The following is a 15208-nucleotide window of genomic DNA, read 5'->3' as shown; positions in this document are numbered from 1 at the left end:
GCTGTCATGGGAACCCGGCGGCGGCGGGGTCAGAGGGCGGGAGGGCCAGGCCCCGCCCCCTGAGGAGCGCGGCGGAGTTACAAGCGGGAAAGAAAAGTGGAGCAAGGCGCTTGGGATGAGGTGCTTACCTGGAACCCCGCGATGCCAAGGAAGCTTGCTGGCTGAGGCCCAGATGAGTGAAAGCAGTAACCTGGATTGGCAGTAACTGTACTAGGCGCCTGTGTGCACCCTTGCTTTCATTGCTAACAGGGTTGCTATGAGCACACCGTGTATACGTGGATATGTGGGATGCAGTCAAAGCAACACTCTGAGGAAAATATATCGCCTTAAATGCATTATTATTATTAGCAAACAAGAAAACCTGAACATCCAGATAAAAGCAGAACTTAATAAAATGAAACAAAATAAAATCAAGTTGGTTGAGTTGAATAACAGCTGATTTTCTTTGTAAAAAAAAATATCAATACTCAGCACAGTTTAAAAAAAAAGACATAAAATAAGCTATGGTATTTCGTATGGGAAAGATATCTGAAATGGTGGAGACCACTCACTGAGCATCTCCCTAAATATTATACTCTGTGCCCAGGCCTGTGCTGGGTATGGTGGCTGACAGGGAGTTTGCAGCTAACTTCCTCCTCATAATCTATACTAATAAAAGGGTAATATGCTAATTAGACCGGACATCTTCCAGACATCTTCTGGACGTCCTTCCGGACAAAGCCACAGTGGCAGGGGCCGAGGTAGAGGTGGTTAGGGGCGATCAGGCGGGCAGGGGGGAGCAGTTAGGAGTGATCAGGCCGGCAGGGGAGGGCAGTTAGGGGCAATGAGGCAGGCCAGCAGAGTGGTTAGGGGCGTTCAGCAGGCAGGCAGGCAGAGTGGTTAGGGGTGATCAGGCAGGCAGGCAGGTGAGCAGTTAGGAGCCAGCAGTCCCAGATTGCGAGAGGGATGCTGGCTGCCGGTTTAGGCCCGATCTGGGTCCCAGATTGTGAGAGGGTGCAGGCTGTGCTGAGGGATCACCCCCCTTGTACACGAATTTTGTGCACCAGGCCTCTAGTAGCTAATAATAACTAACATCAACTGAGTATTTGTTATGTGTCAGGCACTATACTAAGCGCCTTAGCCTTTATTAAATCATTTAATCCTCACAGCAACCCCATGAACTGAGCCAGAATTTCCAGACATTGGGTGGTAGGGGCGGGGAGAGGGGAGACATATGGATTGTATTACAGTAAAAAGTCAAAAAATTTTATATGAGACTGTTATTCTTTTTTTTTTTTTAAATATATTTTATTGATTTTTCACAGAGAGGAAGGGAGAGAGATAGAAAGTTAGAAACATTGATGAGAGAGAAACATCGATCAGCTGCCTCCTGCACATCTCCCAATGGGGATGTGCCTGCAACCCAGGTACATGCCCTTGACCAGAATCGAACCTGGGACCTTTCAGTCTGCAGGCCGACGCTCTATCCACTGAGCCAAACCGGTTTCGGCGAGACTGTTATTCTTGAATTATTTCTGGGGACTCTGTATACTTTATGCCAGTGAACAATTTATCCCTTGATTGTTATTAAATTTCTCAAAATATCCTAGGGGGAAACGGGCTTAAGTGCCCTGAACAGATATCCAGCTCATCAGTGAGCAAGCTGGTGGGAGAAATGAAAGTGCTTGCTTCTCCTCATCCTCAGTGAGTGTCCACATGAACTGTGTTCAGTTCTTCCTTCTGCTAGGGTTCACAGCTTATTGTGATCACAAGCCTTGGCTACAGTAAAGATTATTCGATGAAAGGATTAAAGAACATGAATTAGTGTTTAGTGGACATGTTTTGCTCCTATTGTAGACTTAATTTTGGCATGCTTCTTCCAGATGCAGTACCGCCATCATGACAGGCACACAATAAATAAATGAATGAATGAATGAATGAATGAATGAACAAACTCGAGCCGAATGTGCACTTCGACATTTTTCTTCATTTCAAAAGTAATGTAGACTGAAATAACCTAAAACTACAGATGTCACTCAAAGAAACACATTAAACACTAGGTCTTCAAGATCGTTTTCTCTTCATCAACATGAAGATGTGTAAGGGCAGAACACAAGAAAAATCTTGCTAATAAGTTGCTTCCTGCAATAATTATACAAGTCAGTTTTTTTTTGTTTTTAATATATATTTTATTGATTTTTTACAGAGAGGAAGGGAGAGGGATAGAGAGTTAGAAACATCAATGGGAGAGAAACATCGATCAGCTGCCTCCTGCACATCTCCTACTGGGGATGTGCCCGCAACCCAGGTACATGCCCTTGACCGGAATCGAACCTGGGACCTTTCAGTCCGCAGGCCGACGCTCTATCCACTGAGCCAAACCGGTTTCGGCACAAATCAGTTTTTAAAAGTAATAAATGAAAAGAGCAAAATCTAATGAGGCAGCAAAATTGCAATCTGGGCAGTAGGTACAGAAGCTCAACTTATACACATCAGGCCATTAAAAGTTGCAGAAAAGGTAAAGTAATTGCATGAAGTGCAAGATAAGGGTGGTCTTGAGAATCCCATGACTACAAGAAGGGCTTTAGTTTGTTAGCCTGAAGTCTGAGTTGAACCATCACAGAAGTAGCACCCAGTCCCATGCCCGGCCCAGATTCTCTGACCATGAACAAACCCACAGCCCTGTGTTTGGATGGAATATGACATCTTGGTGGGGTGTCAAAATACACCAAGAGATTACGGCAAGCAAATCAAACCCATATCAGTAATCCATGTCAGATGAGGGAAAGTTTCTGATTATTGTGACATTTTGTTTGTTATTAAAGATATTTGAAATATTTAAAATAACTTAAAGTATTAGAGGATCTGATACTTCCAGTTTAATTTGAAATGCTTCAAGGAATTTGAAATTAGTTCTGTGATTTTTTAATTTAAAAGTGTCAAAGGAAATGTAATTAAATTTGTAAACAATGAATGTTTAACATTTTTGGTCTAGTGTTTGGATGCTTAGGAAGATTGCATCAGAATTTTGGTCTTTCATGTTAGCTATTGGAAGTGTTTGTGCACATCAAACAGATTGAATGTGTGGGTGACTTTGAAATGTCTAAGGAAACTAGATTGTGTGGGAGCAATGTTTATGGTTTAACCCGTTCCGTTTTTAATTAATCCAGCATCGATCAAAGATTAAACCAGTGTTCATATTTATATACAAAACCACCTAGTTTGTAGTGATAACAAGATTTGTAAATTGATTTCAAAGACACAAGACAAATGAGATTTTTCAATGTACAACTTTAATAACTGAGATATTATGTAAAACACCAGCAACTGTAAGAATCCTATTCAGTGCACAAAAACCCTGGTCAGATGCTACAACCCAGCGGACGGCGTCTGTTCATGTCCATCCAAACCCATAAACTCGGAGCACCCGGCCTCTGAGGCACGGGAGTTGATACACACTGTAAGGCCAAGTTTATTCTTTACCCCTCCTTGCTGATGGGGATGAGGAGAACAGCGATGGCTGGGGCGTTCAGCTGGCAGATGGAGGACCCCCGAATTCAGTGGCTGTACCCCAGCACCACCAGCCTTGACAACACCAAGTAAAGGAGCCAGTAGTGGGCAGATGAGGCTCCTTTGACTGTGAGAGCGAAGCTCAAATGGGACTTGGTTGGGCCCTTGCCCATTATTGTTAGGTTAACATTGATTTTTAAACTTACAGTAAAATGCACTCTTTTTGGTGTGTAACTTTGATGAAGGCACGGAGTCATATAACCATTGCCATGTGCAGGATGCGGAACAGCTCCATCACCCCCCAAATTCTCCCATGCTATCCCTTCGTAACCAGACCCTTTCCCCTCCTCCAACGCCCCTGCACCCCTGGTGACCACGGGTCTGTTCTCTATCCCTACTGTTCTGCCTTTTCTAGAACGTAACATAGACGGGATCATTCAGTAGACAGACTTTTGAGTCTGGCTTCTTAGCACAATGAGTTTGAAATGCACATTATTTTCACAGTTTGTGGAGAATTCCGCAAAGGGTTGCTCACCCATTCCACCGCTCAGCCCCCAAAGGCCAGGGGTGTTTGAACAAGTTGGTCGGCCCTCCGCATGCTTACTTTTGAAGGCCTCTCCGCAGCATTTCAAACGCAAAGGCAGCCATTTTCTATATTCAAGATAACCCTTTTCTGTAACCTTGAAACGATCTTGAGAATTTGCTTTTCAAATTATTTGATTTTGTGATTGTCTGACTCTTCACTAATTATCATGAGAAAAATACCTTTTTAAGCAAATACTCAATCTAACCATTAATGAAGTTCACAGGACTGGAAAGACATTTAATCACGTTTATTTTTATCTTGCAACTTTCTTATGTTAGAGCCAACACTGTTTTTTTTTCCGGGTGGAAAACATTTCTGTGGGCCCCTGGGAAGTCTTAGGCCCTGGGCGCCATGCCCCAAATCTGACAGCACCCCACAAGATCCCACCACTAAAGGCATCACGGTTTCAACCCACACCAGTGAGAGAAGGGCTGGAAGACAACTTTCTCTGAATCATAACAATGCCCTTTCTTTAAAAAAAAAAAAAATATATATATATATATATATATATATATATGGCACAGGAGTTCAAGTTTTCTAAGAGTTTATCTCACAAACATACATACTGTGTAAAAAAAATGTATGTGCAAATGTGTTCATCACAGCAATGCTGACTGGTAATAGTACTGATAAGACTCTATCAGTAAGCAATGGCTTCCGCTGTGGTACATCACATAACGGGAAACTGTGTGGGCACGAAAAGGGGTGAGGTAGGTCTACATGTGCTCGCAGTAGGAATTCACAATTAAGTAAAAACGTAAGTTGCAGAAAAAGAATGTAGAGTCTGATTACGTTTCTGTAAAAATAAAAGTCGCTGTCGTTTTGAAATGTTAGTAAATGCAGAGGAAACAAACTGGAAGGTACATGCCAAACTTCACCGTGGTTACCACGTTTCTGTATGCCGGTGCCTGTGGGTGGGGAGAGGCTTTCGTTAGGTACTTTGCTGTAACATGACGTTTTTACCATGAGCATGTATTACTTTGATAATCGAGAAAATTCAGTACTAAACAACCCAGACACAAGCAGGACGACTGAAGGACGTGACTTGATGTTCTGAATTTCTGAGCACATCATGGATGGACAGTAGACTGCTCTTGAGTTAGCAGGTTCCTTGTCCCTTTTTTTCAAGGTCAAAACCACAAAAAAAAAAACCAATCAAAAAACCCTCCTCTTTCCCCTTCTTTCTACAGCCACTCTCCCATCGAGCACATCCACAAAAAACCAAGATTCTCTTGGTTGAGAAGTTTCTGGAAAACAAGATGTTCACACCGAGAAGGGAAATTGGAGGACGAAGCTAGAGTTCAAGTTCTGCGTGGCATCTAAAGAACTCCCAAGCCAACGACCGTGTACCCGCTCCGAAGAGACCCTTCCTCCCGGCAGCAACCCTGCAACCCCGCGGTCAGCACGGCGGTGACATGCTATGTAGAGACATGCGCACACGAAGCACCACGTCCACAGGAGTTCCAGGGACACGCTCATGGCAAGGAGATCTTGAGATGCTGTCCCGGAGACCTGGGAGACCAACCGAAATTTGCAGAACTGTAAGTCCAGAAGGGCCTCGTGAGAGAGACCGCTTGAGGCCCCAGGCCGGTGTTGGAGCTGGAAAGCGTTAAGTTCATCCATTCGGTGCCCTGTGGGCCTCACAGTCCGCGGTCGATGGGCCTGCGGGCCTCACTCGCTGGTGTCCAAGGGAACGCATGGTCTTGAGCTCCCACACCCAAGGAACTGCTTGGATACGACAGAAGCTGGCCAGGGGCCTCTTTGCTTCCCCCCCATAATTGCTTCAAGAACTGTGAGTGTCCACACCTGGATTGTCAGTCACCTGTTCCGGGCAAGCAGCAAAGTCCGGAGAGAGGATGTTGTGTGGACCACGTGGCCTTTGTGAACAGGGTGGGGGCATCCAGCCGCCTGGGCGTTGGGGTCTGCCTGTCGCTTCTGCTCTCTATAGGCAGTGGGAGGACACAGGCCACCGCCAGACACCAGGCGGTGACACAGCTGTCCTAGGAGGGGAGGACTGAGGGAGCCAGGGAAGGCTTGTTTGTAAAACGGGTTGAGTTTGTTCCCTGGATAAATACAGCCAGTGCTTCCACGCCATCCTATTGATGCGACCAGAAACAGCCCGGGGATGGGGACCTGAGAGTCCGGGCCCTGCCCTGCCTCAGGACAGCGGCCTCCATCCTCCAAGGTAAGATGCTATTTTAGAAGGGGGCTTGGGGAGAGGGAACAGGATTGGGAGGTGGGATAAATACGGAGACAGGAGCAAAGGGAACGCCAAGGGGCTAAGGCACCTTCCTGACTTCACCGGAAGTGCAACGCCTACATCACGGTCCTTGCTTTGCAAGGACCAGTCGAGGGAGGCCAAATGCGTGTTGGAGGCAAAGCCTGGCTTTCTGGGCTCTCAAGTCTCCTTGAATCCGCTGCCGCTTTCCCAGGGGGAGCTCAGCACCCCTCCTCGACTTCCCGTCTCTGTAGAGAGCATCCTGAGCTCCTGCCTCTCCACCTCTGGGACTCCCCCTCTGTCCTCTGGCCAGAGCCTGCCACCGATGCTCTTCTGTGTCACTCAGCCGTCTGGCCATGGGTCTCCGTGAATGGCCCCTTCCCTACTGAAAACTCTCCATACATTTCTTTTAAAACCTTTTATTCAATAATATATACTTTTAAAATTATAATATGTAACTGCCCATCATGCCATACAAGCCCCCGCGCCCCCGCTGCGGAGTCTGTGGTCTGCTGGAAACCAGGCAGCCACGGGACCCGTCCAGGGGCGCGGGGGAGCAACAGTAACCAACAACCATTTTGCATACCCTTCACATTTCCCATGCTTTCTGGGTCAGGAGGAAGTCAACCGGAAGCCAAAGGCGTGGGAACCTTTTACATTCGGAAGTGAGGTTTGATATACGGTGGTGGGCTGCCCTTCAGTTGGTCTAGTTCGTGCTCGCCAAACCCGCCACCGTTTGTGTCTGCTCACGGCACGTGATCTCTCTACACACGTTAAGACGTTTGATTTGGTTCTTGTTCTGCTTATGGAAAAGTGAGAGGAACCGCAACAGACCTGGGGAAAGAGATGGGAGGAGGGGAAAGACGCATTAATCAATCTGACCGGGAGTGAGGACAGGCCTTCCCTGTCCGTGGCTTCCTCCTGGAGGGGGCCGGGAAGTGTGTGCAAGCCTGCCTTTCCTGTGCCCCTTTGCGGAAAACCTAGGGGGACCATGAAATCGGGTTTGGAGTGGTACCCTTTCCAAACTTGCTCTTCTGATCACCATCAAGAGGCAGCCTTGGCACGGCCTTGTGCGAGAGCAAGGGGGAAGTTCTGGACACCACGGGGGTGACCAAGTCTCTTCCTCTCCTCTCAGGTCCAGTTGCACAGGCCACCTCTGGAGCCCCATCAGATCTGATCCACGTCACTGAAGACAGCGTGGGACTAAGAGTTACACGACTGTATTTCTCTGTATGACAGAGAAAGGGCCAAGTCCACTAAAAAGGGGAACTGGCTCATGCAGGGGTGAGCAAAGTAGGTTTACAGCTATTCGTATGGAAAAAGACGTGCAGGTTACGATTATTACAAGTTTCAACTCAAAAGAATGGCACAATGGCAGTGTGCTCACAACTGCAAGCCTGCTTTTGCCTGCCCTGTATTTCCTCTCCCCTGAAAGCGTGGCCTGAACACTGTTCCTCCGCCCATGTCCAGCGCAGTGGGGTGGGAGGCGAGATGCCAGCAGAATTCTGAGTCTCAGAACGGTGGTACCTCAGCCCCGAGGGGAAGGACTGCGCACCTGGGCGGCGGTCACAGGAACATCGGTCCGTGAACTCTTGGGGTAAAGAGCTCTACTGCTCAGTATTTGAGAGGCCACGTGGTGCGTACGGCTAAGAAATGAGTTTGCCTTTCAGCGCTTCAGAAACTGATTTCCAAGCATCCAACTCCACAGAGGGACCAGCCAAGAAGAAAAAGAACATTAATTAAAGACGCCACCATCTGCCAAACAGCAGCACATGCCCGCGAGGGCTGCAAGGAACGGGGTGGGGAGACGTTCTAAACGCAGAGCACTGCCACCAAGGCTCAAGTTGTGGGAGAAAATAGGCCAGCCCCAAGAAGCAGGTGTCTGAGGGGTGCAGTTCAGAAGCAAGAACCAAGAACCAGCAATAGGTCCCCTCGCCGACACGCCTCCCGCTGTCTTCACACCGAGCGGATTACTGCAACCACCACATACATCCCTGCAGTTCCAGGGTGACCCTCCTCTCCCCCCAGACAGGAAACACAAGCTTAAGGTCCGTAGAGCAGGGGCTTGTGGCCCTCTGGGGAAGGCGGGTGACCAACATCTTTATTTAGGCAAAACAGGATTTCCCAGGGCGTTTTTCTTCCCGCTAAGGGCAGCAGCACAGAAATTGTGCATCAGCATCCAGTGCTGTACTGAGGGGGCCACCACTGTGTCTGACGTGGTCATCTGTAAGGATCGCAGCCAGGCGGCGCTGCTTTTTGGCAAACGGAAGGCAAGTCGGCTCCAGGGGTCTTGATTTACCCAAGCTTTGCACGGGGTGCCAAGTTTCTGTCCCCACCTCTCAGTCACCATTCACAGCACGAAAAGCCAGCAAGTGAAAAAACGGTTAATTTATTGAGTCAATGAAAGTTGGTTTTTTTAAAAACAATCCTCAATACATGTAGTTCAGGAATTAAGTATCACATTTGTAGCACATTGTTGAGTCTCCACACAAAAGTCCGCCCACCTGCACAGCCCCATCGCCTCACCTCACGGCCTGCGTGGGGCCGTGTTCATCAACACATCCATGTAGCTCAGAAGCACATGCCATCGCTGCTTTTCTCAGCTGGTGTTCCCCCACCTCCCCTCCCCGGTCCCGTCTTAGAGTTCAGCTCGCTGACAAACTTTGGCTTCCTGTGTGCTCACGTGGACCCTGCTTTTGCTTTCAAAAAGGTTTCTATCTCCGTGACTTCGCCAGGTTGTTACCCACTCCTGTTCAGTGGCAGGAGGGGAGTTTGCTTTCCCCGTGGGTGCTCATGCCGTAATGCAGGTTTCTAAACAAACCATTTCCTCTGACCTGGCATTAAAGGAAATATTAACTGGGCTCTTAGATCCACTTCAGTGCATATACAAAAACTCCTCCAGTTGTTGCTTGTGTCCCAAAGTAATTTTGCTCCCATCCTCAGCCACGCAGCACCTGGGAGAAGCTGTCCTTTCCCTGAGTAGACCCAGGCTGAGCCCCCGCCGCCAGCTCGCGGGGACTCAGCATCTGCCTGGAGAGCACCTTGTGATCCCACTGGCACCAATCCAGGGGGAGTGCCCGCCACAGGGCGCACCCAGAACATGACCTTTGTGCCCCCAGGTCCTCTCCCCTCGGAAGTCACATTCCCTCTTTCGACTGTTACTGGTTCAGCTTCTCCTTTAACAGCCGGCTGGCCCGGCCTCTCCCAGCCCCAAGGATCCCCAGCTCTGCCGCCTCCGCTAATAAATCCGTCTGAGCACCTTCCTCTTTGCAAGGGAAAACATCTGCTTTGAGCCTTGTGAGTACCGACGTGCTGGAGGGTCTGTCAGGAGACCCAGCGAGTGAGTGCCGGTTAAGTGCCCACAGAACTGGCCTCAGCCCGCGCCTCACTGTGAGAAGGCGCACGAATGCTTGGTCTGCACTATACCTGTGACGGCTGCTCCCGCCCAGCCCCCTGCCACGGGGACGGGAGGGGACAGGAGCAGGCCAGCTGACATGACCCAGGGGAGAGTGAACTGCAAGTAAACCACAGGTGAAAAGATCGAGCGGCAGTTCTGCCCTCCCTGCGGCCGCCTCAGCTGGAGGAACCCCTGCAGCCATGCTCGCGGGGGCCAGACTGTGATACCCGCCTGGACACGGCACAGGAGCCATTTTCCTCACCGCACCACGTCTATGTTCTTAAACACAGGCAGTACCTGAGATGACACTGTAACACTACCCTGTTCCCCACTTTTTTTGCTTTTCTTTAGGAAATAATAAGTCCTTATCATAGGCACTTTTAACCTGTTATAAGGTAATGAAGCAAACAAAATATCAAATGAAAATTACTGAGATGAATTAAGAAATATAGCTAACTGAAAAGGATAGGGGGTGGGTAGATCTACCATAGCTTAGTCTAAATATTAGACACTCTCTCTCACACACACACACGCACACACACTCACCCCTCTTTCTCAGAACTCTCTAAGACCACCTCCTAACCCGGGGACATGCTCTCAAATACCAGCGGAGCCAGGTCCATGTGGACACACCATGGTTTGGGCATAGGTTAAGAGAAAAGGTCTGGACTGGACTCACTTGTTTAGGGAATAAAACAACCTACAGTGACAGCAGCCAGAAAGCTGGTCGAGGCCAGGCGAGAAAGGAGTGGGCGTTTTAAACTCCGTTCTGCCGCATGTCTAAGGCATGAAGACAGGTACAGGACAGGTGGGAGCCAAGGAAACTGTGCATAAAGGAAGCGCTGCTCCTGTCCAGGCAGCGGCTGCAGAGCCAGGGCAGGCCGGAGAGCGTCTGCACCGACCGAGTCACGAGCAAAGGAGAGAGAACAAGGGACCCGCCGGCTCTGCTCCAGATGCCGTCCTGCCTCTGGGGCCCCGCTGGTCACTACCTCACCAAGCCCTCCTCTCGGCTCCCGGCCTGGTCCAGACAGGCAACTCAGAGGTGTGGGAGGAGGGCGTGGGGACGAAGGGGCGGGGCGGGGCGGGAAAGACACACAGTGGCACATCTCCCTGATAATAAACAGCTCCGTGTTGCCTCAGAGGGCACGTGAGAAGGCTTCTGACAATCCCAGAGTTTTCCTGCCTGACACGGTGATCTAGGTTCAGCCAAGACCTCGTGCCTTGTCTTTCATTTCCAGACAGAACAAATGCAGACATTAATACACAGACTGTGCAATGCAGGCAGGTAGTATATGTAGGAGAACCTTAGCGGAATTCATTTCCTGGATTTGGGATCTTATTTTTTAATCTGTAAGCTCAACTCTATAAATAAGAGTTTTATTTGTATTTCAAGTTCCCACCAACCAAATGACAAAAATAGAAATCTACATTTAGAGATAGGACCTGCTACCAATACCAATATGATTTTATTGGAATATGGAATGTAAACAGATGCTTTCAAACAAACAATCTACCCTTATAAAAACGTATGGCATTATTAAATAGTTAATAAAGAAACCCTAATGTGACGTGGTGGCAGACTCCTTGAGCTCCAGCCTAGCTGTGCGAGTCCCCATAGCTGTGGCGCGGCTCTGCAGCTGGGGGGCGGGGACTGCTTGCAAATCAAGTTAATGTCAAGTCCCCCAAATGAAATCAGCACTATTTTTACTTTTTAAAACAAAATCTAGCTTCCTTTGCTAACGTGAAGGCTGGCACATGGATCCCAGGCTTTGCTACTCATTCTGGGAACTCCACTTCCTCCCCCAAGACTCTCCCCGCCTGGGCTGTGGGTGGCCCCGCCCACGTACCTGCAGGCGAGAGGGACTTGTCATTGCCATCACATTCACGAATTACCCATCAGAGCTTAGAAATGCAGAGTACCCTGATTACAGCGGGGAATTACTTCTCATGGGGATAAAAGAGGCAAAAAGGGGGTGGGATGGGGATATATTTTTTTTTCTTCGCCCAATAGGTCATTCCTGAATAAATTCTCATAGAACCTTTTTCCTCCCTCTCCCCCCTGACCTGTCTAAAGACCGACCTCCCAGCTTTAGTTATGGTTGTGAACAAAACGTCTTTGTTCCAGAGATGCGTTAAAATAGGTGCACACACAGGGATGTGCTGGGAAATGGTGAGGCTTCCTTACAAGGCTGCAAAAAAAAAAAAAAAAGAAAGAAAGAAAAAGAAAAGCTACACAAAAAAAAAATAGCAACAAGATTTTATGGTTAGGCAAATCAACAAAGGTTACAGTGAGCTCCAAGTCATGCACTTAGCATCTAACTTCTGAAGAGAAGATGGACCTGTTCGTGGCATCACAGGGTTTACAGTGACGTCTGCTGACACCCAAGGGAATTCATGAGAGTGACTGCAGTTTGCTCCCAAATTAATAGGCTTAGAGGAAACTGCAGGGCTGAGGTACATTTCCTAGAGAGCTCATGTCATAAAAAAATACATAAAACATGAATTTGTAAAAGAGTTAAAAAAAAATACTGTCGCTGTTTTAATATCTCCTGTTCGTAAGTGAGGCTGGTGTGTCAGTACAGACTGCTGACGTGTGGCTAAAACTTGAGCCTGAATCTCACCCGAGGAAACCCAGACCACAGTGGAATAGACAGGAAGTCAGATATTCAGAGCGGGCGGTCTCCTGTGAAACACAGGTGAGTGTACGACTCCGAGTCTCCCGTCTCCCGTGCATTCCACAGGGAGAGGCCCCTCAGATCCTGAACTAGGGGCAGCGTCCCGCTCGCTGCCGGAGCGTCAGCGCCCTGGAGACTAGGACTGGGGAGTTTCTTTCTTTTTGACAGACTTTTAGGCCTTTACTCTTCTTTGCGTTTAGAAGGAATGACTAGAATTTCTTTGTATCACACTGGAGTTTTCCTTCAAGGTTTGTGTTGTGTTGGTTGGTTTTATTGGCAAGCATCAATGCCGCATTACCCGTCGCTTTCCAGTCTTCATCGGGCTGCCGTGAGACCACTGGAAAGTACAGCGTTGTCCGCACAGGGCTGGGACTGCTCCTTCACCACGGGGTCTGCAAGGCAAAGGGCCAGGTCAGCAAGGCTGGGCGGGAGGGAGGGACCATCACACCGAGCCCCGCCTTCCACAGTGAGCCAGAGAGGACACGCTGCCGGGAAAGGCAGGACCAGGAGGGCGGGGGACATGGCAGCATATGGTTATAGAGGAACCAGGTACTGAAAAACGATCAGGGTGAGCACTCATACGTCCTCAGAGTCAAGTTCAATGACTCAGACTCACAAAGAGTGACATAGACACTCATCTCCCACTGCTCAAATTTCTACTCACTTTCTTATGTGCTATTTTCCTTGAATACTAGTATCATACCCAACCCCCAATTTCTTCAATGCATGCACAATAATAGGCACTTCAGAGAAAAGGGTGAATAAAAAGAGCCATTAGAAGACCTAACCATTTTGCCCAGTTGGTATGGCTCCGTGGTTCATGTCGACCTATGAACCAGGAAGTCACCGTTCGATTCCCAGTCAGGGCACATGCCCGGGTTGCAGGCTGGATCCCCAGTGTGGGGTGTGCGGGAGGCAGCCAACCAATGATTCTCTCTCATCATTGATGTTTCTATCTCTCTCTCCCTCTCCCTTCCTCTCTGAAATCAATAAAAATATATTTTAAAAAAATTTAAAAATAATACACACACACACACACACACATTTAGATGACCTAACCATTTTAAGCAATAGTAGCTAAAAAAATTTTTTTAAATAGAAGCATGAGTATTCAGAAAAGTAGACAGATCATGAATTACATATTGTAAACATCAGTGCTCTGAATTCCATCAACTCAAAGGGTAGAAATAGATTTCTGTGCCCTGGACCACTGAAGGGTGAGACCTTTCAAATTTGCTATCTTCCTGCCGAAACCGGTTTGGCTCAGTGGATAGAGCGTCGGCCTGCGGACTGAAAGGTCCCAGGTTCGATTCCGGTCAAGGGCATGTACCTGGGTTGCGGGCATATCCCCAGTAGGAGATGTGCAGGAGGCAGCTGATCGATGTTTCTCTCTCATCGATGTTTCTGACTCTCTATATCTCTCCCTTCCTCTCTGTAAAAAACCAATAAAATATATTTAAAAAAAAACATTTGCTATCTTCTAATGCTTATGGGCCAATAGGTTCCAAGACCAAAGAGCGATGTCAACTTCAGGGAAGTTTCAGTTAGTTGCAGAGGGGAAAAAGAAGGAAAGATGGCAATTAGTCAAGCAACAGATAGGCTGAAAGTGTTGGTCGACTCACATAGTGAATTGTGACAGGTAGTTTAACCTCCCTTATTCTGTCTCCTCTGACTGGCCTAAACCACCCCACACTGCTGAGAATGAAGTGTGAGACCTGCCTTATCAGTGCAGAGAACTGCACGCATGCAGAACACCAAGCAACCACATAAATGGAATTTATACACAGCCTCTTAATAATTCAGATAGAATTTTAGTGACGTCTTTTCATACCTGCTTTCCTTTCTGCAAATTCTTTTTACTTATTTAACTTATTTCCTTTAAAATATACTAACAGTTATATTACTTTCAACTAATTACTTGTTCTTCTGTGTGTGCTGGGGGTGTGTGTGGTATCTTTGATTAGTTTCCAAGAAAGAAGTATATATTTGAAAACTTGTGATCTACCAACTCAGCCACTGGGAAGGGTCTAACACAGCGGTTGCCAACCTTTTGGACCTTGCGGACCACCAGTTGGAGACCGCTGGTCTAACAGACCAGACTCGAGGGAGCTACGAATACCTCTGGGATCAAGAAGCAGACCTGCCAAGTTGTCTCAATGGTCTAGAACTGATGAGGCCAAATTCCAACGGCATTAATTCAAATACCCAGAATTCCCTTGACCAGCCTCAAAGATAAAGGGTGCAAGAACTTTTCCTTTAAAAAAGGGGCCTCTGCAAAGCGCCTGGAGACTCACAGAAGTACGGGTGCTCCATGGCCTCTTTGGCAGTCAGTCTCTGCTGATGGTCGTATCGCAGAAGTTTGTCCAGAAGATCTAGGGCCTCGGGGCTGACGAGGTGTCTGTTCTCGCTATGTATAAAGTTTTCCCAGCGTTTCCGTGAATGTCTGTGAAGAAAAGGGGAGCATTAGCGTTCTGAAACGAAGTTCAACAAGATCCTTATGTAGTGGGGCCAAAACCAACAGAGAGTGCGGCACTCGTTACAAGCTCCTTAAATCTCATTCTGGCTACCTGCCCCACCCCTACAGCTATGATCCCAGCCAGTGCACTTGCTAACATCTGTCTGATCCTCAAACAAAACAGTGCTCCATGACTGATGAACTAATTAAGACGTTTACATCTAATTCGGATGTAAAAGATTTAGATGGCTTTAGTTAATTCTGGGCAAGGCACAGAGGTGACTGAAAAATTGTTATTACTCAGTCATCATATTTAGAGCTGCTGGCCTTAGAAACATGGGTTTCATAAAATATTATTTGAAAAATTTCAACACATTTTCAACTCTAT

At 47.8% G+C, this 15208-nt stretch overlaps 1 protein-coding gene across 7 annotated transcripts in view; it reads right to left on the bottom strand.

The window, feature by feature from the left end:
• Positions 1-6696: 6696 nt before the first annotated feature.
• The window catches only part of CSNK2A2 (casein kinase 2 alpha 2), a 35969-nt gene continuing 27457 nt past the window's right edge, over positions 6697-15208 (bottom strand). For all 7 annotated transcript variants that reach the window (XM_059667906.1, XM_059667909.1, XM_059667907.1 and 4 more), the window contains 3 exons: positions 14660-14808; positions 12664-12757; positions 6697-7127 (listed from right to left, as the gene is read on the bottom strand). In XM_059667906.1, the coding sequence (XP_059523889.1) occupies positions 12681-12757; positions 14660-14808 (226 nt within the window). In that variant the 3' untranslated portion in view covers positions 6697-7127; positions 12664-12680. The remainder of the gene's footprint in view (positions 7128-12663; positions 12758-14659; positions 14809-15208) is intronic.

Source organism: Myotis daubentonii, chromosome 15 (assembly GCF_963259705.1).
Source record: "Myotis daubentonii chromosome 15, mMyoDau2.1, whole genome shotgun sequence".
NCBI classification, from domain to species: domain Eukaryota; kingdom Metazoa; phylum Chordata; class Mammalia; order Chiroptera; family Vespertilionidae; genus Myotis; species Myotis daubentonii.
This window is presented reverse-complemented; position numbering and strand designations above follow the sequence as displayed.